Genomic DNA, 27,926 nt, shown 5'->3' on the forward strand with positions numbered 1-27,926 from the left:
GCCAGCAGGGTGAGAGGGGCCACCTTTGCCAAGTTTGGTGTGCAGTGAGTGTTTGAGGGGCTGATGGGGATGTGTCAGGAGCCCAGAGCAGGGGCCCTGCAGGATTATTGTGGGATAAGCTTTGAATTAAAATGCAACTTCCACAAACATGTCACTTCATCCCCAGTAATTGCATTTCACTATGATGAATCTCCTGCATCCTTGTTTAACCTCGAAAAGGGCTGATTTTATGTGTTAATTAAGGCCTAATTAAATTTAAATTAAATGCTTATTTGAAACACTTAATTTGACTTGCTACCAGAAATTTCAAATATTGTGGTTTTATTGAAGGGGGAGAGAGACTCCACTGAGGAAAAATCTATCATTTTCCTAAGCACAATTCATGGCTTTGTGCAGAAGTGTCTGTGACAAGAAAACAGCTGAATTCTTAGTGGGTAACCAGGCTGTCTGCAGGGCACCCAAGCAGGAAACAAATGGGATTTTAAAAGATCCGTGGTCTGAAAAAAAAAAAAACCCAGAATATAAATTTTCCCTAATAACTTTTGCCCTTGATAAGGGATGGCTGAAGTGTGCATTTGCACAAAATTTTTATCAAAACTCCCAGTTGTCCCTAATTACAAAGAATTGCTCCTTGCCTTGCTGCTGCTTACAGGACTGGTGATAACCCCAAACTGTGTCAGTGAAATAAATTCTGCCTCCATCTCCAGGAGGGCTGGGAGCACCTGGGGCTGAGGATGGGCTCCAAGCAAACCCCTGGCAGGAAATTCAGCCCAGGGCCCAGAAAAGCTGCTGCTGTTTGCTTTGCCCCTTCCCGAGGCAGTAAAGGTTGCTCAGGCCGCAGTGAAAGAAATCAATAACCTATAAAACATTTTGTGCAGCAGTCTGGGGTGATCTGCATTAAATATCACTCCAGCATTGTAAATATTCCCAATATGCTCCAGTCCAGAGCAGCACATAACCTCAGCCTTCTGCTAAAACAAATGGGAATTTTCCAGAGCTTCCAAATGAGTTTTCTCTCCATGCTCTTCCTTCCTAAAAGCCCCAAACAGGTGAGCTGGGAGGGCTGGGCTCCCTGCAGCGGGCAGAGCGCTCATCCCTGTCCCTCCTGCCCCTGCAGGTGTGCTGGAGAAGCCTCTGGACAAAAAGGCTGGCAGGAATTACGGCCCCCCAGGCACCAAGAGGCTGGTGTACTTCATGGATGACCTGAACATGCCCCAGGTGGACGCCTACGGCACCGTGCAGCCCCACACCCTGCTCAGGCAGCACCTGGACTATGGCCACTGGTACGAGGCTGCTGGGCCTCTGCTCTGGGGGGGCTAACTGGCAGGTCTGCACTGCTGAAAGCAAGGGAAGCCAAAAAGCAGAAGTAGAATATTGGATTGAAGCCCGTATTTCCCTTAATCTATCATCTAACAAAAGATTCTATAACACTACTGATTGCCACACCTATAAAAGCCAAAGTTCACGGTCTTTAGTGGGTGAAACACAAGATGATGGGTGCAAATATGGGCTGAGACCTTTCTGTCCAGTCTGGTGTTGGGAACAGGGTTTGAGATGGATGCAGAGCCCTCTTCCCATCCTGTGGTGGAGCTGGAGCTGGCTGGGAGGCTGTGGGTGAGGAGACCACCCTGGGCTGTCCCATGTCCCCAGCAAACATTCCCTGGGCATGGAGGGAGGTCACAGACTGCCCCTGCTGTGAGCTCCTGGTGCTGATTTCGGCCAGGCAGCAGCAAACAGTCATTTTCCAGGCACAGGTAATCTGTAGCAAACCTGCAGCAGTGCTTTGGGAGGAGAGTGGAGTGTTGTACACTGCAGCCAGCCGGACTGTGATTGGCCATTAATTTAAAACAACCACATGAGACCAATCACAGATGCCCCTGTTGCATTCCACAGCAGCAGATAATCATTGTCTACATTTAGTTTCTGAGGCTTCTCAGGAGAAAAGATCCTAGTGAAAAGATTTTTCATAAAATGTGTCTGTGACACCCATTGGCTGTGCTCCTCTTCCTCCACCCCTGGGTTAAAAGTCTCCCCCCATGAGGCAAAGCCCTCTTTTTGCCCACCTTGGAAATAAAGGCAGGACATTGGTCCCCACGTGGAGAAGAGCACCTCTGGTGTTTTGCCTTTGTCCCTGTAAGATCCTGTGGGCTGAGGTCCATAGTTTGCTGGATTGGACCTGTACAGCCCATCCAGACATGGATTACTTACAGCTGGCCCCCAATGACCCTGAGATTCAGAGTGTCGTGCTCTACCAACTGAGCCAGCCAGGCAGACGTGGATTCTCACACCCAGGGCTGTGTGGTCACCACCTGTGGCTTTTGCTGTGCCCCAAGGTATGACAGGAGCAGGCTGGCCCTGAAGGAGATCAGCAATGTGCAGTACGTGTCCTGCATGAACCCCACCGCAGGGAGCTTCACCATCAACCCCCGGCTCCAGGTAAAGCCCTGCTCCATGGCCCTGGTTTTTGGGTGGGTTGTTCAGGCTCAAGGCTCCAGAAGAACCTGTGGCAGATCCTGCTGTCATTCAATCAGTGGAAACAACGTGAAGTGACTAATTCCTGATGGAATTTCTCCCTTCTTTGTGTTTCCTCTTGTTTTGCTGCTCAGTGGGGGGAAGAAGTCACAAGTTCCCAGGCAGCTGGACACCCACTCTCAGGAAAACTTCTGGTTCAGACAGGCAGATTTTACCTTCCTCCAGCTGATACTTACTGCTGGACCAGAGTTCTTGAAAGTCTTTTGGTGGTCAGGCATTGGAAGTTGCAGCCCAGGGAAGTGGTGGAGTCACCAACTCTGGATGAGTTCGAAGATGAACTCCAAAATGGTGCTCTACAGTATGCTTGAGATTTGTTCAAAGGTTGGACTTGATCTCAGAGGTCTTTTCTAACCTTACCCATTCTATGTTCTCTTCCTCTGCAAGTTCCTCACCAACAAAGGGTCTTCTGGGAGGTGGCACCTTCCAGGGGCTGCTCCTGCCAGAGACAGGCCTGGCTTCACCAGGGCTCTGTGGGGCATTCAGACCTCTCAGCTCTTCAGTGGACTGAGCTTCCCTTGTGAAATGCCCCTGAAAATCTCGTGTTCAGGCAGCAGAAGGTGTCTCCTGCCAGCTGTCCTCTGCTGGGAATTTGGAGAGGGAACATAGTTCTGGTGGATTTCAAGTCATGGGATCATAGAGCATCCCAGGTTGGAAGGGACCTCCAAAGATCCTCTGGGCCAGCCTTTCCTGGGAAGTGGAGCCCAGATGAGATTGTTCAGTGCTGTGTCCAGCCACAGAAAGGGCACTGACCTGGGAGGTGGCTTCCATCTCTCTGACCTTTCCACCTCTGATTTTCTCTTCCTCAGCGTCACTTCTGCGTCTTCGCTCTCTCCAGCCCTGACCAGGACTCCCTGTCCAGGATCTACAGCACCATTTTAGTGCAGCACCTGGCCAGAGGGAACTTCTCAGAGGCTGTGCAGAAATCAGCCCAGCAGCTCATTGCCCTGGCCCTGGGGCTGCATCGGAAGGTGGCTGCCACTTTCCTGCCAACAGCCGTCAAGTTCCACTATGTCTTCAACCTCAGAGACTTCTCCAATATCTTCCAAGTAAGTGCAGCTCCTGTCCTGTGCCATTTGGAGTTTGTCCCTGTGTCACAGGCAGCTGAGGGCCCTTGGTGAGCTGAACACAGTGTCCCACTCAGTAGTGACACAGTGTGGGTGTCCCCTGAGCTCAGGGGGTGACCTGGGGCCATGCCCTGACCCCTGGTTGGTTTTGAATGGATTCCAGAGCCATCACCCATGACTGTTTCCTTTCCAGCCTCCTCTGTGGCACAGCTCCAGAGGGAGGTGTGGATTTTGAGGGTTTTGAAGCGTCCTCTGGCTGGAAAAAGGACAAACTGGAGAGAGCTTTGGGCTCCTGACCCCAGCCCTTCCAGCAGTTGGCAGGGTGCTGGAGCTGGGCTTGTCTTGGTGATCCCCACCCCATGGTGTGGGTGTGGGGGTCCGTGGCACCACCCCACCACACAGGGAGGCTCTTCCTGCATGGGGCAGGGGCTGGGTGCTCTGTGGGCTGCTGGCCCTGAGGAGAGGACAGCAGTGGCTGGTTCAGCTGCTCTGCCAGAGCCAGGGCAGCTTGGTGGCCGTACCAGCACGTCCTCTCTGGTGCTCAGCATTAGGCATGCAGGATGGCAGTTAAAGAGTGACAAATCAATCCAGACCAGGTTTGATTTTACCCCTGAAACTGAATTACCAGCTGCTGTACCAAAGTGAAGTTGTTCAGCTTCAGAAATGTTGTCTTCCACCCTTGGTGAGATCTTGTTTTCGTGTTTTCCCCAGCAGTCTCATGCTTTGGAGCAGCTGGTATTATTGCTCAAAGAGCCTCTCAGAGTTCCAGGCTGATTAATAAAATTTGATAAATTCCTCAGCAGCCACACGGAGGGTCAGCACCGTAGCCTGTTCTAAACCCCCAGCTGGTCATTTGTCACTGTCCTTGTTAACATCTGCTTCACAAGTGGGGACGTGGAAGTTCAGAGCCTTGTCTGCCATCAGACAGGAGCTGAAGCAGAGACAGACAGGGAAATCTGGGACCAGGACCTTGCACAAGTGAATAACTCCACTGTGGCAGAAAGGAGCCAGGGCTGTCACTGTGCTCAGCTGAGCAGCAGCAGCTCAGATGTGAGATGTGGGTCTGGGTAAATCCTGCCTTCCAGCTAATCTGGGCTTTGGGAGGCGCAGGGAGAGAACGTTTCAGAGAGAAGCATTTCAGTGGGAGGCTTTAATTTGGTCTGCTGAACGTGCCAGGGTTGGGGGGTAACAGAAAACATGCTGCCAGATCCCAGCTCTGGGCCAGAGGATCACAGGAATGCTCCTCCTTCTCCTTTCAAGAGATTCCCCATCCTCTTTTTTTGTTCCTTTTTAATGTTGGCTTCCTCTCCATCCTAGATGCAGTGATGCACAGCCACGTGTTCCTCTTGCTTTTGGGTTGTGGGGGTCTTTAGATTCAGTCCCTTTAAGAGAGATTGAGTGACTTTTAATTTTAATTTTAATCAGTTTAGGATCTGATGTGTTTTTCCTTCCTCTCTTTGAGTTGTCAGCTTTTCTCACCAATTTTTTTTTTTTCTGGAATAAATAAAATAATTTGACAGCTGTAATGACAGATGTGAAACCCAAACAATCTGAGCCATGGACCAGTGAGCTGAGAGGGCCTGCTTTACATTGCTTTCAATGCATTTAATATTTAATGTATAAATAATTAGATGTTAGGAATAAAAGCTGTCTGTTTAATTCATACCATTGAAAACCCTGTGTGCTGTTAATAGGCTTAGTATAGGCGCCACCTCTTTGAAATATAATTCTTTTATGCATTTTAATAGAGTTCATGGTAAACATACTGTGCTAAGCAGACAGCAACTGATATTTCCTGCAGGCAGAATGCACCTAATTAGAATTAATTGATTAAAAGAAAAAATAGCCACCAGTAACATTTCCAAACCTTTTCTCCTTCTTGACAAAGCAGCTGTGGCATGGGGTTGGCATGGGAGAACCACGTGTCTGGGCTGGTGCCTGGCTCTGCAGGCTCCAACTGCTGAGAGCAGGACCCCAGCCCAGCCAGGGGAGGCTGGGTGGGGAAATAAAAAGGGTGAAATGAGTGTAAACCTTCAAAAGAATGTGGGAAACATTCCCAGGGCTGGGGCAGCAGGTTGAGGGAGGTGATTCTACCCCTCTGTGCTGCTTTGTCAGACCTCACCTGAAGCACTTGTCCAGCTCGGGGGTCCCAGCACCAGGGAAGGTGCTGGAGGGAGCCCAGAGGGACAGCAGGATGGTCAGAGGGACGGGGCAGCTCTGCTGGGAGGAAAGGCTGGAAGAGCTGGGGTTGTTCAGCCTGAGGAGTGCTCTGAAGGGAACTGACTGGGCTCTGAGAGAGCTGGAGAGGGACTTTGGGCAAGGGATGGGGTGACAGGACAAGGGGGAATGACTTCCTACTGGCAGAGAATGGGTTTAGATGGAATCTTGGGAAGGAATCCTTGGCTGTAAAGGGTGGTGAAGCCCTGGCAGAGATTACCCAGAGCAGCTGTGGCTGCCCCTGAGTCCCTGGAAATGTCCAAGGCCAGGCTGGACGTTGGGGCTGGGAGCACCTGGGACAGTGGAAGGTGTCCCTGCCATGGCAGGGGAGGGATGGGATGAGCCTTAAGGTCCCTTCCAACTCAAACCCCTCTGGGCTGAGGAGCAGCTTTGGGAGTTTTGGACTCCCAGAGGACGTTCCCTGGGTGTTTGGTGTGGGGTTGCTCAGGTACAGGAGTCCCTCAGAGCCGAGCCTGGGTTTCCTGGCTGTCTTTGCTCTCCACAGGGCCTGCTCTTCTCTACCCCTGAATGTCTGAAGCAGCCCCAAGACCTGGTGAAGCTCTACCTGCACGAGTCCAACCGGGTGTACCGGGACAGGATGGTCGAGGAGGTGGATTGGGACACTTTTGATAAAATCCAGCGGGAGATGGTGAAGAAATGCTATGATGTAAGTGTGGAGGTGTGATCAGGTCTAATGCTGATGAGAATGGAACAGAATGGGTTTATTGTAAGGGAAATCAGTTCTGGGGATTCTCCTTTCCCTCTCTCACTCCTGAGCATATTTCCTCTTTTCCAACACGCAGGTGCAGCTGTGTGGACATAAAAAGGCTGGAACACTGTAGTTCCCTTGGAAGGGGGCTCAGAGCTGCAGTGGGTTTTCCTGCATTTCTTCTCTGTTCTCTTTTACAGGACATTGAGGACACTTTAGAGCAGGCCAAGCACATGAACATTTACTGCCATTTTGCCAAAGGCCTTGGGGAACCTGGCTACAGGCCAGTTCCGAGCTGGGAGGAGCTGAGCCAGATCCTCGTGGAAGCCTTGGACAGCTACAATGAAGTCAATGCTGCCATGGACCTGGTGCTGTTTGAGGATGCCATGAGCCACGTGTAAGGGCTTTTCTGCCTTTATTCCCCCATCATTTGTCTGTGCAGATGGTTTTGTGGGGTTCCCTGCAGGTGTAGGAATATGGATCCATGGGCTGAGGCTAAGAATTTGTAGTTCTATGGGGCCAAGTGCCAGGTCCTGCACTCTGCATGAACATTTCTCAGATGTGACAACATTCAGGTGCTTCTGTGTCTTCCCTTGCCAGCTAGGACAGAACTGGTTGTACTGGGCTTTCCCCAGATGCTGACTGCTGGTTTAGGGCCACATTTACACAGGCCCTTAGAGGGATTTTCCTCTGTATCAAGTAAGATTAAGTGCATTCAGCCTACTACTTTTAAAGGATGGAGGCATTTAAACTGTTTTGATCCTTTGGAAAACCTGCTTGCATGGAGATGCCTGGAGGTGCAGGTGGGTTCCAGCTGGAAATTGGACATGTGGGACTATATGAAAATAAGCCTCCTGCTGATTATTATGAAGCTATTTATGTGCTTTGGGGGGACCTCCAGCTCTCACACACAGCCTGGGGGAATCCCAGCAGAGACAGAATCCCTTCTGGGTGCTGGGATGCAGAGCTGGCCTTAGGTGGTTTCAGGAGATGGAGGTGCCCTGGCAATCAGAGCTTGAATTTTTACAGAGGCCTTATCCCAGGAGGTGCAGATTTGAGATTCTAAGCGGGGAGGAAGCCCCTGACCTGCTGCAGCCAGGGTGGGTGCTTTGAATTCTCACTGGACTGGCAGCCTGTTAAATATATCTGTATATATACTGGAGTAGCATTTACATATATACACACACACATATGCAAATATAAATGCATAAATATACACACACACACATAAATGTGTGTATATGCACACACAAAAATGTATATATATCTATAATAATGTGTGTATATATATATATATATACACACAATTATATATATGTGTACATGTATATGCATATTCACACAAATGTATGTGTGTATATATATTCCCACAAATTTGTCTGTTCCAAGGGCTCCCAACCTGTGGTTTTGACCACTGGGCTGGGGCAGATTTCCCCTGACAGTCTGGGCATTCCCTCCTCCATCCATGGGGGCCATGGAATGTGCTGTCCATGAGTGTTTCTGCTTGAATATTGACCCTGTGCTGCTCTTGCACTTTTACATAAATCGGGATTTGCAATTGGAATTTGCAAAACAGGCACTGCCCCTCCAGTTCGTACTGAGAATAATGAGGAAAGCAAGATTTGAGCATCCAGCAGCACTTCACAATTTCACTGGAGCTGAGTGAATCTCATTCACTGCATCTGGAAATTGCATTTGGCTGAAATACACAACTTCTTCCATCTCAAGCAGCTTCTGAATGTCAGCTTGAATTTGCTGGAGATTTTCAGTTGGGAGGAAAAAAGAAGGAAAAAAGACACTTGATGACTTAATATGTGCAGGGCCATGGGGGATACCTGTCAGTCACCTCATCCAGGGCTGTGTCACTGCACGGAGCCCTGGGGAGCACATCAAGGCAGGGACACGGGCAGAGCTGGCCTGGGTAGTTCAGAGCAGGAATGCTAAAGCTGTCCTCACAGTCTGGATTGCTTTTATGGAAATAATTTCACAGAAATTATTAAATTATAAAAAAAAATCAGAGTCTGTGCATAGGTTATACTGGAGTTGTAATAAAGCAGGGTAGTGTTTCTTACAGTCTTAAATGAAAAATAATTCGATTAATCTAGGAAAATAGTGAAGGGAGCTGAATAAAGGAATGGGGCTTGTGTTTCAGACCCTGGACAGGGAGGGTTCCACAGGTGGGATCCTCTGAACCCCCTTCACATAGTGGGGAACATGTGGGGGTGTCAGCATTTGCTTAAAGATGACAAAAGGGAAATAGAGTTCACCACACGATTCTCAGATGAGCAGACCTGGGAAATAACAGCAAATTCATTGTAAGAGTGAGAAAATCTCACTCTTATGTAGTGGTGGTGTGGCTAAAAGGAACAGAGATTGTTTTCCAGGCTGGTTTGTGCCATTCCAGCCAGGTGTGAATGTTCTGTAATGCTCAGCAGGGCTCACCTGTGCACAAATCCCAGAGCCCAGAGAAGAGGGGTTTTTCTTGGGAGGGGGTCAGAGCCTTGAACTTTGCTTTGTTTTTGCATGTAACGTCCTTTTCCCCTTGCACTCCCTGCAAAGACCTTCACTTAAACATTGTTCTGTCCAGCAGGTGGGGGGAAAAAAAAACCACATCTTGAATTGCCGCCAAACCTGGGGTTTTCTTGGACAGGTCTCAGCAGAGATGAGCATTGATTGCTGCCACATCTCCGAGACTGCCATTCTTCACCCTGCTCAGAACACAATTTCCCAGTGAATAAAATATGTATTGAAAAGCAGCGGGCAGAGAAATGGGAGAGTGCTGTTATTAATGAGGGGTTTTGCATGCCTCGGTGCAGCTGCCGCATCAGCCGCGTCCTGGAGGCGCCGCGCGGCAACGCGCTCCTGGTCGGCGTGGGAGGCACGGGCAAGCAGAGCCTGACCCGCCTGGCTGCCTTCCTCTGCTCCCTCGAGGTCTTCCAGATCACCCTGAGGAAAGGCTACGGCGTCCCCGACCTCAAGGTGGGGGACTTGAAATGGAGGGGAAGGAGAAAAAGAGCAGAGCTTGCCCTGGAGGGGTTGGTGTTGTGTGTTGGGAAAGATGGGGGAGGAGGATCGTGAGCCCAGGTGTGCCCAGGTGGGCAAGAGGTCAAGGCCACCTGGGCTGACTCAGCTCTGGGGTGGCAGCAGGGCCAGGGCATCGCCCATCCCCTGTGCTGGCACTGCTGGGACACCTCCAGTGCTGGGGACAGCTCTGGGACACTCAGGACAGGAAAGACATTGAGGGGCTGGAGCGTGTCCAGGGAAGGGAATGGGGCTGAGAAGGGGCTGGAGCATCAGGAGAGGCTGGGGAACTGGGAAAGGGCTCAGCCTGGAGAAAAGGAGGCTCAGGGGGACCCTGTGGCTCTGCACAACTCCCTGACAGGAGGGGACAGCCGCGGGGTTGGGCTGTGCTCCCAGGGAACAGGGACAGAAGGAGAGGGAACGGCCTCAGGCTGGGCCAGGGCAGGCTCAGGGTGGATATTAGGAAATATTTCTTCACTGAAAGTGCTGTCCAGCTCTGGCACAGCTGCCCCGGGAGGTGGTGAAATGCCTACCTCTGGAGGGATTTAAAAGCTGTTTGGATGTGGCACTTGGGGACACGGGATAGTGGTGGCCTTGGATGTCCTTAGAGAGCTCTTCTAACCTAACTGAGGTACCAAAACACCCCAGACATGACATGCTGCTGTGGAGAGGAGCAAATGCCTTGCTGGAGTGTGTCTGTTCAGGGCTGCAGCCACACCTGGGCTCCCCTGGCAGTGTCCTGAGAACATCCCAGCCCAGCCCTAAGCCTCGGCTGTGCCGATGTTCTCAGCCCCTGGGCAGGTTCTGAATGATCCCCTTTCTATGCCTGGCCCATGCTTTGCAGCATGCAAGCCCTGCTGGTGTCCCCCCTGCAGGCAGACCTGGCAAACCTGTACCTGAAGGCCGGGCTGAAGAGCATGGGCTCCGTGTTCCTGCTGAGCGACGCGCAGCTGGCGGACGAGCAGTTCCTGGTGCTGGTCAACGACTTCTTGGCATCAGGTACAGCCCTTGTGTCACAGGAGCCTCCTCCAGCCAGGTACGAGCAGTTCCTGGTGCTGGTCAACGACTTCTTGGCATCAGGTACAGCCCTGGTGTCACAGGAGCCTCCTGCAGCCAGGTCTCATCAGCTCTTGGAGGTCTATAACGCACCCAAGATGGCTCACCTACCCTCAGAGGCAGAAAAATCAGCAGGATGGCTTCTGTTGTGGTGTTGGAAACAAAAAGGTTTAATAAAAGGGAGAATAGCAAACAGGGAAATACTAAGCTAGGTGCAGGAGGTCCTTGCTCGTGGTAGAACACCTCACAAAAGCGATAAGTCTCTTTGCTTGCTTTTTCTAGTAAATTGCCCAGGTGGGACTTTTTGGCTTCTGTCCAATTAGCTATCCTTAAGTTTGAGGTGAAGGCTCTGGCACAGGGTGCCCAGAGCAGCTCTGGCTGCCCCTGGATCCCTGGAAATGTCCAGGGCCAGGTTGGATGGGGCTTGGAGCAGCCTGAGATAGTGTCTTTATTACTTGTTTCACTTGTTGACATTATCTAGAACAAAATATACCTTTTAATCTCTTTGATGAATGAGCAGATTTCTGATTAGTTTATTTCCCTAAGTGACCAGTGCTCATATTGAAAGTATCTGGCTCAATAATGATGATTTTAATCAAATCAGAAGCCAGAAAGGAAGCAAATATGTGATATATTAAGGAAACGCTAAGAAAAATATGTGGTTGGTTGCATTTTTTGCAAACAGCTGTTTTACTATTAACTTATAAAAGTTTTTTACAAGATTTATAACTTGTAAAATGTTTGGATGGTCTGGGAGTTATTTAGCTGCTGCTGGAAAGAGCGCTGAACAGCTGCAAAAATTTTACATGTAATTAATGCACTTGCAAAACTACAATGATTTTATAAATACGTATGGCATATTAGGGATTTGAATATTTCTTTTTTAACCTAATTAGACTGAAGAGCTAAAAAAAATTTTTTCTGTACTTTGACTCTATTTTTTCTTCCTTTCATAAGGAAGTTTCCTCTCACAGATGTTTATTTTTGAGCAGAATGACCTTCTGTGCCCCTTTGCTGCTTCTGGGGCCCAGGGGGACCTGGTGCAGGGGTTTTACCTGAGGAGGGACTTCCCTGAGCCCCTGAAGAGGGGACAGCAGCTTCCCTTTGCTCTGAGACTACAACACCCACATGTGTAAACTCAAACGTGCCCTCCTCTCCTAGGGGAAATCCCAGATCTCTTCCCTGATGATGAAGTGGAAAACATCCTCAGCAGTGTGAGGAATGAAGTCAGGGGCCGGGGGCTGCTGGATTCCAGGGAGAATTGCTGGAGGTTTTTCATCGAGCGCGTCCGACGGCAGCTGAAGGTGAGATGGGGCATGAGGGGTTGGTGCTGAATGATTTTTTGCCTTTTTCCTTTTATAGATTCTCTGTGTTCTTCACACACATTTGTAGTCTGTTATTGTTTCAGTAGCTAGTTCCAGTACTTTTCCCTGGCCAGAAAGACAAAATTCCAGAGCTCCAAGCCCCAGGGGATACAAGGCCTCTATCCTGTCTTGGTTTTTCTTTGAACCAAGGCCAAGAACCAGCTCTTCAAGACATATATTTTTATAAACAAAGTTTAGTTTCCATCTGTGGTCCATTTGCATATTGGAGTTAATAGTTCAATTACAGCTTTAGGCTATGAAGTCCCATCCTTGTTTTCTCTCTTCAGTCAATGTTGTTTATGCTCTGAGATTGGGATCGTTTGTCCTTGGTTCCCAGCTAGAGAAGGAATTGTTTTGCCTCCTATTGTGGGAATCCAGGACTCCTGAGCAACTGACCAATATGATCAAGCAGAGGCTGTTTATTTTTTACATTACACATGTACTTATGGATTCTACAAACTACTAAGCACCCACTTCTTGATTGGTGCCTTTGTCTTGTTCGCTCATTATCTGCCTGCATTTCTCAGACTGTTGATTACAGTCCAGGTGTTTCACACTCCTCTTATTTAGTTCTTGCAGTCATGGTATTCAGTTTCTCAGCCTCCTCTTCATTAATTAAACACAATTTATGTTCCAATAGCCTCGATGAGTTCCTGAGGCTTTGATGACAAGCTTAGAAGCAAGCTGGCTGGTGCACACTACGGCCTAACCCTTGCAAATACATTGCAACAGTCTCCCTGCTCTATGTAGAGAGCTCACCAGCACTTCATATGAACTCAGAACCACACTAAAGCAGCACAGAATCTAAAACTTAAGGCATCAAAGGGGTTATGTGATTTGTGGGAAAAAACCCAACTAACTCTACAACTTGTAGAAGTTGTAAAGCTGGTATGTTTATTACAGCGCTGGAAGCATGTGGGGATCGTTCTTCTTAAAGGATGTGTGTACCTTTGAGAATTCTGAACTTTGTCTCTTTAATTTGTATTTGTGCATAGAGTTTTATAATAATTTTATGCGTATTTATTTTACTAGTCTTTACTAGTAAAATAATTTACTAGTAAAACTAGTAAAATACTGGAACTAGCTACTAATATTTTACTAAAAAAACTAGTAAAATATTTTACTATATAACTAGCATAGTATTTTACTAGTAAAAATTAGTAAAATAAATATGCATAAACTTATTATAAAACTTGATGCAAATATACAAGTATGAATATATTTATTAGTTTTTAAATATATTTGAAAACTAATATACTAGTTTTTACTGGTTTTGTGTTACACTTGTAGCTAGTTTTTTATTAGAAAGTACAGAAAGAGCTCTTAAACTACAAGAAACAAACAAAATTACTTATGTTTCAAAGTTTGAGGCCTCTCATTTCTTTTTACATTCTTTTGTGAGTAAATTTTTTTGTGAGAACAGGTGGTTTTGAGCACAGACTAAACAACACATTTCATCTATGTAAGCAAGTTACAGACTTAATAATTTAAAATGGCACATTTTACCTAAACCCGAAATAGATGGAAATCTGTTAAACTTCTCCTCTGTCTCAGCTGCAGGGCAGGTGCTGCTCTCCCTGCCCTGCTCCTCAGTGCCCTCTCGTGCTCCACAGGTGGCTCTGTGCCTGTCCCCCGTGGGCCCCAAGCTGCGCCTCCGCAGCCGCCGCTTCCCGGCGCTGGCCAGCTGCACCACCATGGACTGCTTCCAGCCCTGGCCCCGCCAGGCCCTGGAGTCCGTCAGCCTGCGCTTCTTGCGGGACATGGACACCCTACAGGTGAGCACCAGCCCAGCTCCTGGGCTGGGGACACTGGGGACACTGGGGGACACTGGGGACAGCGCTGGCCACAGCCGGCGGTGTGTGTGGGGTCACCTGTGGCACGAAGGAAAGATGAATCTGACTCCATGTTCTTAGGGGGTCAATTTATTATGATGGTATGGTTTGGTTTGTTAGGGTATGGTTGGGTTGGGTATGGTTGGGTTGGGTATGGCTGGGTTGGGTATGGCTGGGTTGGGTATGGCTGGGTTGGGTATGGCTGGGTTGGGTATGGCTGGGTTGGGTATGGCTGGGTTGGGTATGGCTGGGTTGGGTATGGTTGGGTTGGGTATGGTTGGGTTGGGTTTGGTATGGTTGGGTTGGGTTTGGTATGGTTGGGTTGGGTTTGGTATGGTTTGGTTTGTTTTGTTATGTTAATCATATCATATATTTGTTATATTACACTATATTGTACTACACTCTATTGTGCTACACTATATTGTGCTACACTATATTAAAACTGTGCTAAAGAATAGAGAAAGGATGTCACGGACATATTTTCTGAAAAATCCTTTCATTAAGATCTTTTCTCCTGAGAAGTTGGGAAGCTTCAGATTCTCCATGTTTTGTTACTTTGGAATGTGATTTGGAGAATTGCTTACCCATCATGTGAAATTGTTTTTACTTGATGATGAAAGACAGCCGCCTGTATCAATCTGTGAGCAGTCACAAGATTTTATTATAATTCCTTTCTTTTCCTTTCCTTTCTAGCCTTCTGATGAAATACTTTCTTCTATTCTTTTAGTATAGTTTTACTATATCATTTTATTTTAATATATATCATAAAATAATAAATCAGCCTTCTGAAACATGGAGTCAAGATTCTCATCTCTTCCCTCGTTCTGGGACCCCTGTGAATGCCACCACAAAAGGATCTTACAGAAGGCTTTACCAGATACTAATGAAAAACCTGTGACTCTCGCCAGAGACCCGACACAGCCTGACTGTGATTGTTCATTAAGTAAAAACAATTCTCATCACAATCTCCAAACCACATTCCAAAACAGCAAAACACAGGGGAAGGAAATCAGATAATTACTGTGTTCATTTTTCTCTGAGGCTTCTCAGCTTCTCAGGAGAAAAATCCTGGCAAAGGGATTTTTCAGAAAATGTGACAGTGACACCAGGGGTGGCCCCATGTCACTCACGCCCTGTCAGGGAGGGTTGGGTTGGCTCAACACATCCAGGTGGCTGTCCAGAGGGGCATCGCTGGTGACACTAAACTCAACCAAACCATTATTCTACTTTTTTTTTTGAGAAGACCATGGGCAGAGCCATGGGCACCATGCTCCTGTGTCACTTGGAGCTGCTGAGGATGTGTACTGGGAGCTGAGGATATCCTACTGGGAGTGCTGAGGTGTCACTGGGAGCTGATGGCACTGCCAGGGAAAGGACAGCTCTGCCAGCACAAGGGCAGCCCCAAACCTGCACAGAAAATAACCTGCTGCTCTCCCCACTTGTGTCTGAGCTTCTGGAAATCTCAAGGGCAAAAATAGGTCAAGTTCTCAGTGATGGCAATCTTCTACTAGAACAGAGATTCGTTTCTGTTTATTTAGCTTTTCCAAGCAGGATTTAGGAAGAATAAAGCCTACAATGTTTCTTTTTAGGAGTGTGCACTTTTCCCATTTGTACAGGAGAAAAGCCCAAAATTATACTTAAAAGAGCTGTTATTTTGTAGAGAAATTGCTCAGAATAAGATAATGTGTGAGATAAAAAGATATAAAAAAGGGATATAAAGTACATGAGCAACAAAGTTATTTTAGAGATAACAGTGAAAAGGGATCAGCTGAGGTGTTACACCCTGGATTGTGCTGCAGCAGAATCAAAAGTTACCAAATTCCTTTCTATTCAGCACAGACCTGTGTTTATATATAGTTTTCTATTTAAAACAGTTTCTCCTCATCTCCCCATCTTCCCTTTATTAGGATTCAGTCAAGGATTCCATAAGCAAATTCATGGCCCACGTCCACATCAGTGTCAACGAGGTGTCCCGGCTGTACCTCAGCAACGAGCGCCGCTACAACTACACCACCCCCAAGTCCTTCCTGGAGCAAATCAAACTCTACCAGAGCCTGCTGCTGAGGAAGGACAAGGAGCTAAAGGCAAAAATGGAGCGCCTGGAGAACGGCCTGGAGAAGCTCAAGAGCACCTCTGCACAGGTAAGGACTCCTTGGGGCTGGTTTTCCTTGTTTTTCTTGTCTGGTTCGAGGGAGAGATTTACAGGGAAGAAATTTGGGCTGGGTCTTGGCTCTAGTCTGGCTTGAGCTGGGTTTCTGGAGGAGCAGAAGTGATGCTCTGTGCTGGAAAGGAGATTGGAGAGGTGTGTGCTCAGTCTCTGCTGTTTGGGAGGTAACTGAAAGATTTCAGTAAATAAAATGAGATTGGGATCCAGCTGGCTCTGCCATCCTCTTTTAATGGTTAAATTTCTGCTGTGGTGACAAAACAGCTTAAAAAATACAGGACAGTCAGTGATTTTTGGAGTTGCATCCAGGAAATCTGCAATAACCTCAGCAAGACTCTTTCAAACCTAACGGCGCACGCTGTTAAAATGAGGCTGACGTTCATTTTTCCTTCCATTATGTTATCCATCTTAAAGGAAGGCTAACACCTGTCTGAAATGCACATCACTCATCCCAAAATCCCCCAGCTGAAGAATTCCACTGGCACTCTCCTCTGGTAGTGACCAGAAGTTGTTCTGGGTGTTTCCCAACCCTCTCTGCAGTGACGCCTACATCTGTTGCTACACTCCCATTTTGCTCTCCATTTCATTTTCTGTTAACTCTCACAAATGTTTGCTCACAAAGCTTCTCCAGTGGCAGATGAGGCTCTCCTGGAGCTGCTCTGGAGGAATGCAGGGGGGTTGATGAGGAGGAGGAAGGGCTGGCAGGTCCATCCCCTTCCACACATCTGCTCTGGGGAGCGCTGGGGGCATCAATCACATCTGTCAGGCTCAGGGCACACAGCGTGCCTGGAGGTGATGGATGGGCTGGGCAGGTGCTCTCAGTGCTGATATCTCCATCTCCCTTCAAACAGCCTCTGCTCACTGAGTAGGACATGCAGGGGTGGGCACTGCCACGCCCCCTGTGCAGGTTTAGCATCTCCTTTGGAGTGAGGGGGTAGCAGAGACCACTGGTGGCACCCACCAGAGCCACGAGGCCGTGCCCTCGCTGCCCAGCACACAGCTCACCCTGTCACCAAAACTGCAGGAAAAACAAAAACCCTCTAACAACACTTGTAGTGTTAGAGAATCAAGGGTGTGTTATATTCTAGCCAGGATGTGCAACAGAAATCATTTCATTCACACATAGCCCGGACCTGCAGAGAAAATCATTCCATGGCACATGAATTTTGCCAGAGTTTTCACAAACTTTATGCAGTCAGAACTCATTGGTTCAGTGTTCATTGGTATCAAGTTATGGAGTTCTCAGTCTTTGGTTTCCTGTTGGTTCCAAACCTTTTCCCCTCTGATGCTAATTATGTTCTCATTACCTCTGGTGCTAGTTGGGTTCTCATTCTTATTTCTCTTTTCCCAGACCAGGTGCCTCAGACCACGCCAGGGGTGATGTTTGGAGCTGGTGGTTGTTATCTTTTGTGTATCTTCTGTGCTATTCCCAGTCTGTTAAGATGTTAAATTCATCAGGCTCTGCCTGGTGGAACAATGCCCTGGAAAGAAACATAAATTCCCTTCCCTGGGGGACAAAGGCAAACAAACCTGACTGAAATTATAAAATTAAAAGTTTTAAACTTGGTATATTTTCCAACAACCTCACCTCACCCATGCAGGCAATAACTCTGATGGACCTGTGGGGTGCTGCTGTTTTTTCAGGACTCCCCAGTGGGGGATAAGGTGGATAGGTTTATTTTTTTGGGAGCAGCTGATATGAAATGAGTATTTTGAGAACAAGTCCCTGGGTCTGTTGTGACACATGGGAACCCTTCTGTATCCTTCAGGCCTCTCTTCAGTGGGGGCTGTGTGGGAGGTTCTCTGCTGAGGCACAAAGCAGTGGTGGGGGACTTGGAGGCAATGGGAAGGAAGGGAAAATCAAATCCCAAGAAGGATGAAAGAGCAGAGTGTTGGTGCCTGGTTGCAGTGAGGCTGGGCTGAGAGGTGCTTCCTTGAGCAGGTAATTAAGATGCAGAGCAGTGAGGACAAACATGTCAAATTCAAGACTAAAATTAGCACTGGGGGCCTAAAATTAAACACCTAAATTACCAGATGTGCGCAATAGTCAAAACTGCTGTTGATTTGAAAGCAGAGTGTGGATATTTATCAGTATTGGAAATCATACCAGCACATTCAGTCTTAAACATGGGTTTAAAAGGCTGAACTTTACATTCACCATGGGAATACTTGGTCCTGGGGCTGAGGAAGTGGAGAGTCCTCTCTCTCACTCAGGTGTGTCACCTGCAGCTTGTGTTGGGAGTGATGTGCTGAGGGAATTTTCAAAGTAAAGGGGGAGGATTTTGATCTCTGGCTGTGCTGTAGCTCTGGGCACTGGTGCTCACCCCTGGCATTCTCCAGAGCCCAGTTGAGGATGAGGTTTGTGTATTTCTGTAGGCTCAGAGTGGCCTCAGCACCAGGGGCTGCTGTATCAGGGGCTGCAGGTATTTTTTATTTTGCTGTTCCCATTTCAAAATAACCTCTCTGCCACTTTCACTGTGGTCCCCTCTACCTCTACCCCTTTCTTTTTTCTCTTTCCTGTGGAGATTTGGCCACCTGGATGCTGCTGACCAACTTTGCTCCTCCAGCAATGTTTTACAACCACCTCTCCCTGTGGCCAGTGCATCCTCAGCCTCAGGGAAGCTGAAGCCTCCTTCCCCTTAGGAGATAATGGATTGGGAAGATGTGTGGGATGAGTCATTTGTTTTTCAGAGTGCTGTGAGCCACCGAGGGGTCAGTGCCCATTGCTGAGTAATTCTGAGGCTGGCTGTGGTTAACATTGCATCACTGCATTCCAGATTCCAGCCTGCCTGCCGCTATCAATTAATCGCTGACCTTTTGATGTATTTTGTGTTCTTGAAACAAGGCAGGGACAATCAGATAAAATGAGTCTTCTGGGAGCCTGCCCTCCAGGTTTTCTTCTCTTCAATAATTTTTCTCATGCTGTTCTGGTGGTAGGCAAGGGCTTCTCCCTTCCTTTCCCTGATGAAGTCACAGCACATTACCCTTGAATTTCTCATTTGCTTTGCTCTTTGCCTTTCCACCTCACATTACTAATTGCTTATCAGATTGTTCTGCACTCAGGAAGCTGCTCACAGGTTTCTCATGGAATCACAGAATTCTTTGGGTAGGAAGCAATCTTAAAGATCATCCTTTTCCATGGCAGGGACACCTTCCACTGTCCCAGGCTGCTCCAAGCCCTGTCCAACCTGGCCTTGGGCACTGCCAGGGATCCAGGGGCAGCCACAGCTGCTCTGGGCACCCTGTGCCAGGGCTTCCCACCCTCTCAGGGAAGGATTTCTTCCACATAGCCAACGTAACCCTGCCCTCCTTCACTGTGAAGTAATTCCCCCTTGTCCTGTCACTGCAGGCCCTTGCAAACAGTCCTTCTCCAGCATTCTTGCTTTTTTAAAATCCTGACAAAGTCATTTCCCCTTCCACTGTGCTTGGCAGGGCATTGTGTGTTCCCCGGGGCTGAGCTTACACCTGCTCTTTGTGCTGCTGTTGAGTGCCTGTGGATTTTAATCCCCTGCTTGTTTTGTCCCGGCCCTGTAAACCCCCGGAGCTCCGTTTGTGTGTGTATCCAGCACACAAAGGCTGATTCCTGGGCAGGAGGTCACAGCCATATCAGCCATCAGCAGAGCCCACTTCAATTTCCTGCAGCCCCCAGAGAGCTGGAGCTGAACAAGGAGCTGCTGCGGGGTTTGTCACACGGGGGGATTCTGTGAGCCCGGATTTACAGCTGTGCCTTTGTCCTGCTGAGAGCAGTCCCACAGAGCCAGGAGCAGGGCATGGGGATGGATGGAGGGCGTGTGGAGAGCCCTGAAAAACTGCTCTCCACGGGAAGCCGATGCCAAATGTCAACAGCTTCAGTTCATGGATTGCAGGCTGTGCTCTCCTTTCTGGTATCAAAAGGGTATTGCCAAAAGCAGTGGCTGGCTTCCCTTCCTGTCAGTATTTTTGTGTGGGTAAGGATGTACCGCAGGAGCTCTAAGGGAGCCTTTGTGAGCCTGAGATCAGGCAGTGAAAGCCTCCGTGCTCTGCCCAGAGTCTGGGTGAGCTCAGTGAAATGGGGATTTTAGCAGCAGGTGTCCTGTCTGTGAGAGCCTTGTGAGCATCCCCCCGTGCCAATGCTGCTGGGGGCTCCTGTGTGTGAGCAGGGGTGAGGAGCTGCCACCATGGCCATGCCACCATGGCCTCCAGCTCAAGGGGATGTCCCTTCTCAGGCTCATCTGGCACCACATTTAAAGCCCCTCGAACCTCAGAGCTCTGGACCTGTCGGCAGATGCCAACTGCAATTTTTCTGGGGTGAAAATGATGTTAGGAAGAAGTTCTTCCCTGGGAGGGTGGGGAAGCCCAGAGCAGCTGTGGCTGCCCCATCCCCATCCAAGGCCAGGCTGGACAGGGTTTGGAGCAGCCTGGGACACTGGAAGGTGTCCCTGGGTGGGGTTTAAGGGCCCAACCCAAACCATTCCATGTTTCTGTGATTCCTGCAGGACTGATGGTCTCAGAGCAGGTGCTGGCCCTGGCCTGTCCCTGGGGTGAGCAGGAGGCTCAGGGAGTTCCTGGGACACAGGTCCTGCTCCAAACCACCTTGTGCCCACGTTTGCTGCTGGCAAAGCTGAGAAGCTGAAGTGTGGCTGAATTGAAGCCTTGTCACCTCCCCAGCAAGGCACAGGGGAGGATGTGACACCAGAGCTCGTGCCCAAAGCTGAGGGGTTTGGGTTTACAGTGAGTTCCTGCACATGCCTGCTGTGTGATGGGGCTCCTGGGCTGTGTGAAACTGATGCCTGGAGAGGCTCCTGGAGCCGAGGCTGGGCAGAGTTAATGGAATAAAGTTTATTAAATTCATTAAAAGGCCCCAAAGGATCCAGCTGGGGCAGTGCAGGAGCCCAGCCAGGGCTGCACCCAGCACGGAGCCAGGATGGACTCAGGCTCAGGAGTTCTCAGCCTTTGCTGAGTTCTGCTCCATTTCCATCCTGGGGCTCAGTGTCCAGTCCCACTCCAGGGGATGCAGTCCCACCCTGCCAGGCTGCTCTCCTCCATTCCCTGCTGTTGGCACTTTGTGGGGCTGGAGCTGCAGCGGTGTCCTTGGTTCTGGGGCTGGGGAAGGATTGTTCTGTGTGCCTGAGCTGTGAGCAGACCTTGCTGACACTTCCTGGGGAGCTCAGTGTTATTTAGAGTCTGGGAAATGTGAAAGATGAAACTGAAGGCTCTCACCAGGACTGTGCTGACAGGCAGACCCTCCCTGCCCTGGGGCCCCGCTGGCTGTGAGGCTGTGCTGGGCAGGAGGAGCAGGCAGGGCAGCCCAGCTCCCACACATCTGTGCCCTGCAGGTGGATGAGCTGAAGGCCAAGCTGGCAGCCCAGGAGGTGGAGCTGAAGCAGAAGAACGAGGATGCTGACAAGCTGATCCAGGTGGTGGGGGTGGAGACGGAGAAGGTGAGCAGGAAGAAGGCGGTGGCCGACGAGGAGGAGCGGAAGGTGGCCCTCATCGCCCAGGAGGTGGAGCAGAAGCAGAAGGACTGTGAGGAGGACCTGGCCAAGGCTGAGCCTGCCCTGGCAGCTGCCCAGGCTGCTCTCAACACCCTCAACAAGGTAGGGTGAGGATTCCCAGTGGTTTTCCTCCTCACCTGGGGAGAGGGGCTGTGTCCTCTGATGGCCCAAGTTCTGCACGTTGTATTGTCCCTCCTCCAGCTTCCTCCCTGCTGGTGCTAAAGTGTGTAAAAAAGGACTGGATGTGGCACTCAGTGCCATGGTTTAGTTGACAAGGTGGTGTTTGTCACAGGTTGGCCTTGCTGATCTCAAAGGTCTTTTCCAAACTGGTTAATTCTGTGTTTCTGGGGTTCCTGCTGGAACTCGGAGTACCCACGAGGCTGCACCATGCTCCCCTTCAGTCATTGCCATAGAGAGGAGCAGACAAAGCTGGTCCAAAGGAAAGGCTGCAGGATGTGGGAATCACAGGATGGATTTGGCACTGGCATCTCAACTTGGGTAGGAGGGAGCACGAGGGGAAGCTCTGAAGGTTGTTTTAGAGGGCCTGAGTGTTATTTCTATAGGTTTCATTCTTATTTATCCCAATCTTCTGAGAGGGCATAAAGCCTCCTGTTCCCCCAGGAGCCTGGGGAGGAGCAGTGTGCTGTGCTGGTCCCAGGTGGGATGTCAGGAGCGGGAAATGGAGAGGTGTGCTGCAAACATGCAGAGCAGTGATCTGAAGGCAGCACTGCTGGGGCCCAGAGGAGCCCAATTTATCAGATTGATAGCCTGGGAGCCTGACTCTATTAGCAGCAGAGTGGAAAGAAAGCCCATCCATTTTTACCTAACAACCTTGTTTTCCCCTTTTCAGACCAATCTGACGGAGCTGAGGTCCTTTGGGTCACCTCCTTCTGCCGTCAGCAACGTCACAGCAGCCGTGATGGTGCTGACGGCCCCGGGAGGGAAGATCCCCAAGGACAGGAGCTGGAAAGCAGCCAGAGTGGCCATGGCAAGGGTAGACAGCTTCCTGGACTCCTTGATCAAGTTCAACAAGGAGAACATCCACGAGAACTGCCTCAAAGCCCTCCAGCCCTATCTGCAAGACCCCAAGTTCAACCCCGAGTTCGTGGCCACCAAGTCGGCGGCGGCGGCCGGGCTGTGCTCGTGGGTGCTGAACATCGAGCGCTTCCACCGCGTCTTCTGCGAGGTGCAGCCCAAGAGGCAGGCTCTGGACAGGGCCAACGCCGAGCTGGCAGCAGCCCAGGACAAGCTGGCCACTGTCAAGGCCAAAATTGCTGTGAGTGACCTTGGGGAACCCGCCCTGCTTGTCCCTGCCTGGGGGAATGCTCAGCTTGGGCAGAGGTGCTGCTCGGTACTTGTGTTCTAGAGCAGGGTGGGAATCCAAAGGCTTGGGGCTTGCTGGGTTTTCTCTCCCTCCTGTTGCACTGGCAGCCCCAAAATCCAGCCCTGTGCTGAGCCCCAGGGTGGGCAGCAGGGAGGGGAGGGGGATTCTGCCCCTGTGCTCAGCTCAGACCCCACCTGCAGAGCTGCCCCAGCACAGGGAGGAGCTGGAGCTGCTGAAGAGAGCCCAGAGGAGGCCATTGAGATGCTCCAGGGCTGGAACTGCTCTAGAACCAGGCTGGGAGAGCTGGGGGTGCTCACCTGGAGAGAAGAAGGATCCAGGGAGATCTGAGAACACCATCCAGGGCCTAAAGGGGCTCCAGGAGAGCTGGAGAGGGACTGGGGACAAGGGATGGAGGGACAGGACACAGGGAATGGCTTCAAACTGAAAGAGATGAAATTGAGGTTAGTTAAAGGGAAGAAATTTTTTCCCTGTGAGGGTGGGCAGGCCTTGGCACAGGGTGCCCAGAGCAGCTGGGGCTGCCCCTGGATCCCTGGCAGTGCCCAAGGCCAGGCTGGACGTTGGAGCTTGGAGCAGCCTGGGACAGTGAGAGGTGTCCCTGCCATGGCAGGGGGTGGAAAAGGTCTTTAAGATCCCATCCAAACCAAATTCTGTGATTCTGTGATAGAATATTGCTGCTTTCTAAATTTCCTCTGTTCTTCTCCAGCCTTGCTTGCACCCGAAGAGGAAGGCTAAATATGAATCCTTGTTATTCCCACCTAATTTTTTTTCATGTAATTTACCTCTTCTCCTGGGCCCTCAGAAAACTCATTACCTCCACCCAGGGTGTTCCCAGTGTGCTGCACAGGGCAGGGGATGGGACCTGGAGGCTGATTCAGTGCTGGGAGCACAGAGCTGGGCTGGCTGCACACTCAGTGCCTGGTTTTGCAGGATGACTCTTGCAGGAACCTCATTTGTCACGGCACAGCTCCCTGGCAGCACATCTTGGATGTTATTTGGATTTTTGCTACTTAAAAAAAAAAAAAAAAAAAAAAAATTAAAAAAATCCCTGAATAGAAGAAATTGCAGCATGATTAAAAGTGCATTTCCACAGAGTGTAAAGTGAGACCTTTATCATTTTCCTTCAGAAAATTATCTCTATGTAAAAACACATCCTGCTTTATCCTGCTTTCCTCCCTGCTCCCTCCCAGCACGATACCTGCTGGGAACAGGCTGTGGGAAGCAGCTGCTCTGGTTTCAGGGTGTTTTGGGATCTCTCTTTAGGAGTGGGATCCCCTCCATGGCTGGGCTGTTGGGCTGGACCCACAGCAGGGGCAGGCTCCCAGTGAGTGAGGTCCCTCTGCTCCCCTCAGCCCTTCCACCAGCACCTCACCCTGCTACAAAACCCATCACTCCCTTGATCTTTTCAAGGGCTTATCATTCTTAAAATGCTTACTACACTTTTTAACTAAAAATACAAGAAAACGGTGCAGAACTCTCCGGTCGCCCCTTCCTGCTGCAGATGAAAGGAGGCACCTGAAGCAGGGATGGATTTAGAGGGCTTTGGTGTCTAATTCTCCCACCTCAGATGTGCCATACAGTGCTGGGGAACTTTTTTCATCCCTTTATGCTGCCCTTCTCCAAAGCTTTTTTATGCCTGCGCTCCTTTTTTTTTTTTTCTTTTTTTTCCAAAGGAGTGGGATTTTGTTAAAGAAAATTGCAGTCTTTGGGGAGATTACTGCTGCTCCTGTGGTAGGCTCTTACAAAACTGCCTGGTTTAGGGGCCCTCTCCTCTCTGCAGATGGGGAGTGATGCAGGGTGGCGTGGGATGGATGTGGAGGTACATCCTTACTTATCTGGGATCTCTTGGATAGCTTCACTGCTGGGTGCTGATTCATACCTGCTCACAGCTGGGCCCCAAGCTGTCTCATGCTCATTTTTATTAATAAATGAGGAAATTCTGATTGTCCAAAACATTAAGGACTTTCTGGCTTTTTTCCCTACCTGGGAATTGAGTGCTCTGCACCTGGGGCTGCTGGAGGCAGGAGTGAAAGGTGTGTCCACAGCTGCACACAGCTGTATTTGTGTGCCCCTGGTGGGGCCTGCAGACCAGATAATGCATATATTCTATAGAAACTCTAGTATCAGCTCGTGCTTTTATAGTGGAATGTGACATCCATGAGCCTTTGTAGGCTGATAGATCCACATGCACAGAGGGACAGAAACTTTTGGTGTTATTGTTCCAAGGAAGGTCAAGGAGAGGCTGCTTTGTGTTTGCCAGTATCCAGGAGAGCTGCAGAGATCTCTAATATAATCCTTTTTCATTTTTGGGTTTGTTTCTAGTGTGTAGCTCAATGTTAAAGTGATTTACAAGCAGTTTAGCCTTAAGCAGTCTGCATTGGGTGCAGATAAAATCAATTATTACTTTTCTTATCAGAAGTGAAATGCTCCAAGTGCTTGTGGGAGCTGTTGGTTCAGTTTAGATCCGAGTGTGAACAAGAACAGGGCTCTCCAGTTTTCCCTGCAGGTGCTTTGGCTCTTGCTGCCCCTCGCAGGCCTGACCTGCACAGGACATGGCCCCACCTCACTGGGGCAGCTCTCAGAGCAGAACCCTTTATTCACCTGCTGTATTCCTTGCTGGAAACAGTGTGAGGCATTGTTTGGAGAGGGTTCAGGTAGAACTCCAGGAGCCCCCTGGGAATTTGAGCACGACTTGGGGAATCAGCAGAGCTTCAAGGAGTGCTCAGAGACAAGGGGCTGTAGCATCAGGAAATATCAAATTTGGTTTCCTCAGCTGCCTGCTCGTTGCTCAGCCATAGCACTCATCATCAGGGCTCAGCCAGAAGCCCCAAATAAATTCATTTTGAGTGTCTTTTGCCTCTGCCTGTGCTGAGGGTGTGAGTTCCAAGCAGTGGCACAGCCCTGCCCTGCTCTGTGCTGGCTCCTGGTGCCAGCCCTGGGTGGATGGGCTAGGATGGAGCTTGGCCAGCTCTGGACAAGGGTTTGCCTCAGGATTACACGATCCCAGAATGGTTTGGGCTGGAAGGGATCTCAAAGCCCATCCAGTGCCACCCCTGCCATGGCAAGGACACTTCCACTGTTCCAGGCTGTTCCAAGCTCCATCCAGCCTGGCTTTGGACACTTCCAGGGATCCAGGGGCAGCCACATCTTTTCTGGGCACCTGTGCCAGAGCCTGCCCACTCTCCCAGGAAACAAATTCCTTCCCAATATCCCATCCATCCCTGCCCTAAGGAGGAGGCTATTCCCCCTTATGCTGGCACCCCATCCCTTGTCCCCAGTCCCTCTCCTGCTCTCCTGGAGCCCCTTTAGGCCCTGGCAGGGGCTCTGAGGTCTCCCTGGAGCCTTCTCCTCTCCAGGCTGGACACATGTAGCTCTCTCAGTCCCCAGAGAAGAGGGGTGCAGCTCTTGGAGTGTCTTCATGGCCTTTTGGACTCCTCCAGCAGCTCCAGGTCCCCCCATTGTTGTGCTCTTCCTGACTTCTCCTGTTTTTCACCCGCAGCGCCTCAATGAGAACCTGGCCAAGCTCACAGCCCGGTTTGAGAAGGCCACAGCAGACAAACTCAGGTGCCAGCAGGAGGCTGAAGCCACAGCCTGCACCATCACCCTCGCCAACCGCCTGGTGAGTGCCAGCAAGGGCTGCTCTGGTGGTCCCAGGGGAGGGAGCAGGGCTGAGCCCTGTGCACACAGCAGCTTCCATCCTCCCGTGGTTTTGGGAATGTTTCCTGCACTGCTGTCACTGTCTTATTTTCTGAAAAATCCCTTCGCCAGGATTTTTTTCTCCTGGGAAGCTGAGAAGCTTCAGAGAATCATCTGATTTCTTCTCCTGTGTTTTGCTGCTTTGGATTGTATGGAGATTGTTTATCCAACATGTGAATTGTTTTTACTTAATGACCAATCACAGTCCAGCTGTGTCAGGACTCTGGAAGCAGTCACGAGTTTTTAATTAATATCTTGTTAAGCCTTCTGTGAGATCCTTTCTCTATTCTTTAGTATAGTTTTAGTATAGCATTCTTTAATATAAGTACATAAAATAATAAATTAGCCCTCTAAGAACATGGAGTCAGATTCTCAAGTCCTCCTCTGTCCTGGGGACCCTGAAAATATCCCCCAGTGCAGCAAGTTTCAGCAGTGAAAATGCTTTTACAGAGGTTGTTTCCATGAGGTTGTGGCAGAATGTCTTTCTCCAAGAAACCAGGAGAGGCAGCTGCAGAAAGTGTTGTTGTACTCCAGATGGTTTGGGGCAGCTCTGCTCGTTAAAGTGCCTGCCTCTGCTGCCATCACAGCTCTCAGCTCCTTCTTGGGGCTTAAATGTGTGAGCAGGTGCTGATGGGCCAAAACAGTGTGAATCAAAAATGGCATCATAAAAACAAAGGTGTGAACATGCCTGTGGCTTTGCAGGGTCTGGAATGACAAGAATTAGAGTGAAAATATCCCTGAAACCCTCAGTCTCCTCCAAATCAGAGTACAAAGGTTTTAGAGCGGGGCCTGAGAGGAACTGGGGAGAGATTTTGCATCAGGAGCTGTAGTGACAGGACAAGGGAGAATGGGTTCAGACTGACAGAGGGGAAATTTAGTTCAGATATACAGAAGAAATCCTTTCCTGTGAGGGTGGGCAGGCCCTGGGATGGATTTCCCAGGGCAGCTGTGGCTGCCCCTGGATCCCTGGCAGTGTCCAAGGCCAGGCTGGATGGGGCTGGGAGCACCTGGGACAGTGGAAGGTGTCCCTGCCATGGCAGGAGTGGCACTGGATGGGTTTTAGGTCCCTTCCAGCCCCATCCATTCCATGGTTCTGTGATTCTGGGACACCACATCCCAGGCCATGCTGGTCACCTCTCTTCCCCACCCCATGATATGGGAACTCCTCCCAGTCTCAACAATTCTGTGATTTTTACTGTCAGCAATTCATCATTTCTGCAGTGCAGGCAAGGAGCTGCTTGCATCCCAACTTCCTGCTGTGCACTGCACACCATCTCCTGAGCCACCCTGGCTTTGATCTGGGAGCTGGACCTGACAGCCCTCACTGATGTGCAGCTCATTTGACATTCAGGAGGTGTCACTGCTGTGGCTGTGGGTAGAAATGAGTTCCCAGACTTTGAAACAAACACTGCAGTTGTATAAAGAATGCAAGTGGACGTGGAGAGCGATGCTTGG

The 27,926-nt window shown here is 49.7% G+C and overlaps 1 protein-coding gene across 1 annotated transcript in view; it reads left to right on the forward strand.

Annotated features, from left to right (window-relative positions):
- Positions 1–27,926, forward strand: part of DNAH9 (dynein axonemal heavy chain 9) — a gene marked incomplete at its 5' end in the record, with an annotated part of 134,750 nt that overhangs the window by 45,822 nt on the left and 61,002 nt on the right. Inside the window, 13 exons of the mRNA XM_084218566.1 lie at positions 1,118–1,283; positions 2,334–2,436; positions 3,339–3,578; positions 6,319–6,480; positions 6,723–6,919; positions 9,339–9,501; positions 10,419–10,542; positions 11,761–11,903; positions 13,577–13,738; positions 15,703–15,936; positions 21,275–21,535; positions 22,284–22,709; positions 26,275–26,394. Of these exons, the coding sequence (XP_084074692.1) occupies positions 1,118–1,283; positions 2,334–2,436; positions 3,339–3,578; positions 6,319–6,480; positions 6,723–6,919; positions 9,339–9,501; positions 10,419–10,542; positions 11,761–11,903; positions 13,577–13,738; positions 15,703–15,936; positions 21,275–21,535; positions 22,284–22,709; positions 26,275–26,394 (2,501 nt within the window). The remainder of the gene's footprint in view (positions 1–1,117; positions 1,284–2,333; positions 2,437–3,338; positions 3,579–6,318; positions 6,481–6,722; positions 6,920–9,338; positions 9,502–10,418; positions 10,543–11,760; positions 11,904–13,576; positions 13,739–15,702; positions 15,937–21,274; positions 21,536–22,283; positions 22,710–26,274; positions 26,395–27,926) is intronic.

This window comes from Fringilla coelebs (assembly GCF_963513975.1).
Source record: "Fringilla coelebs genome assembly, chromosome: 19".
NCBI classification, from domain to species: Eukaryota; Metazoa; Chordata; class Aves; order Passeriformes; family Fringillidae; genus Fringilla; species Fringilla coelebs.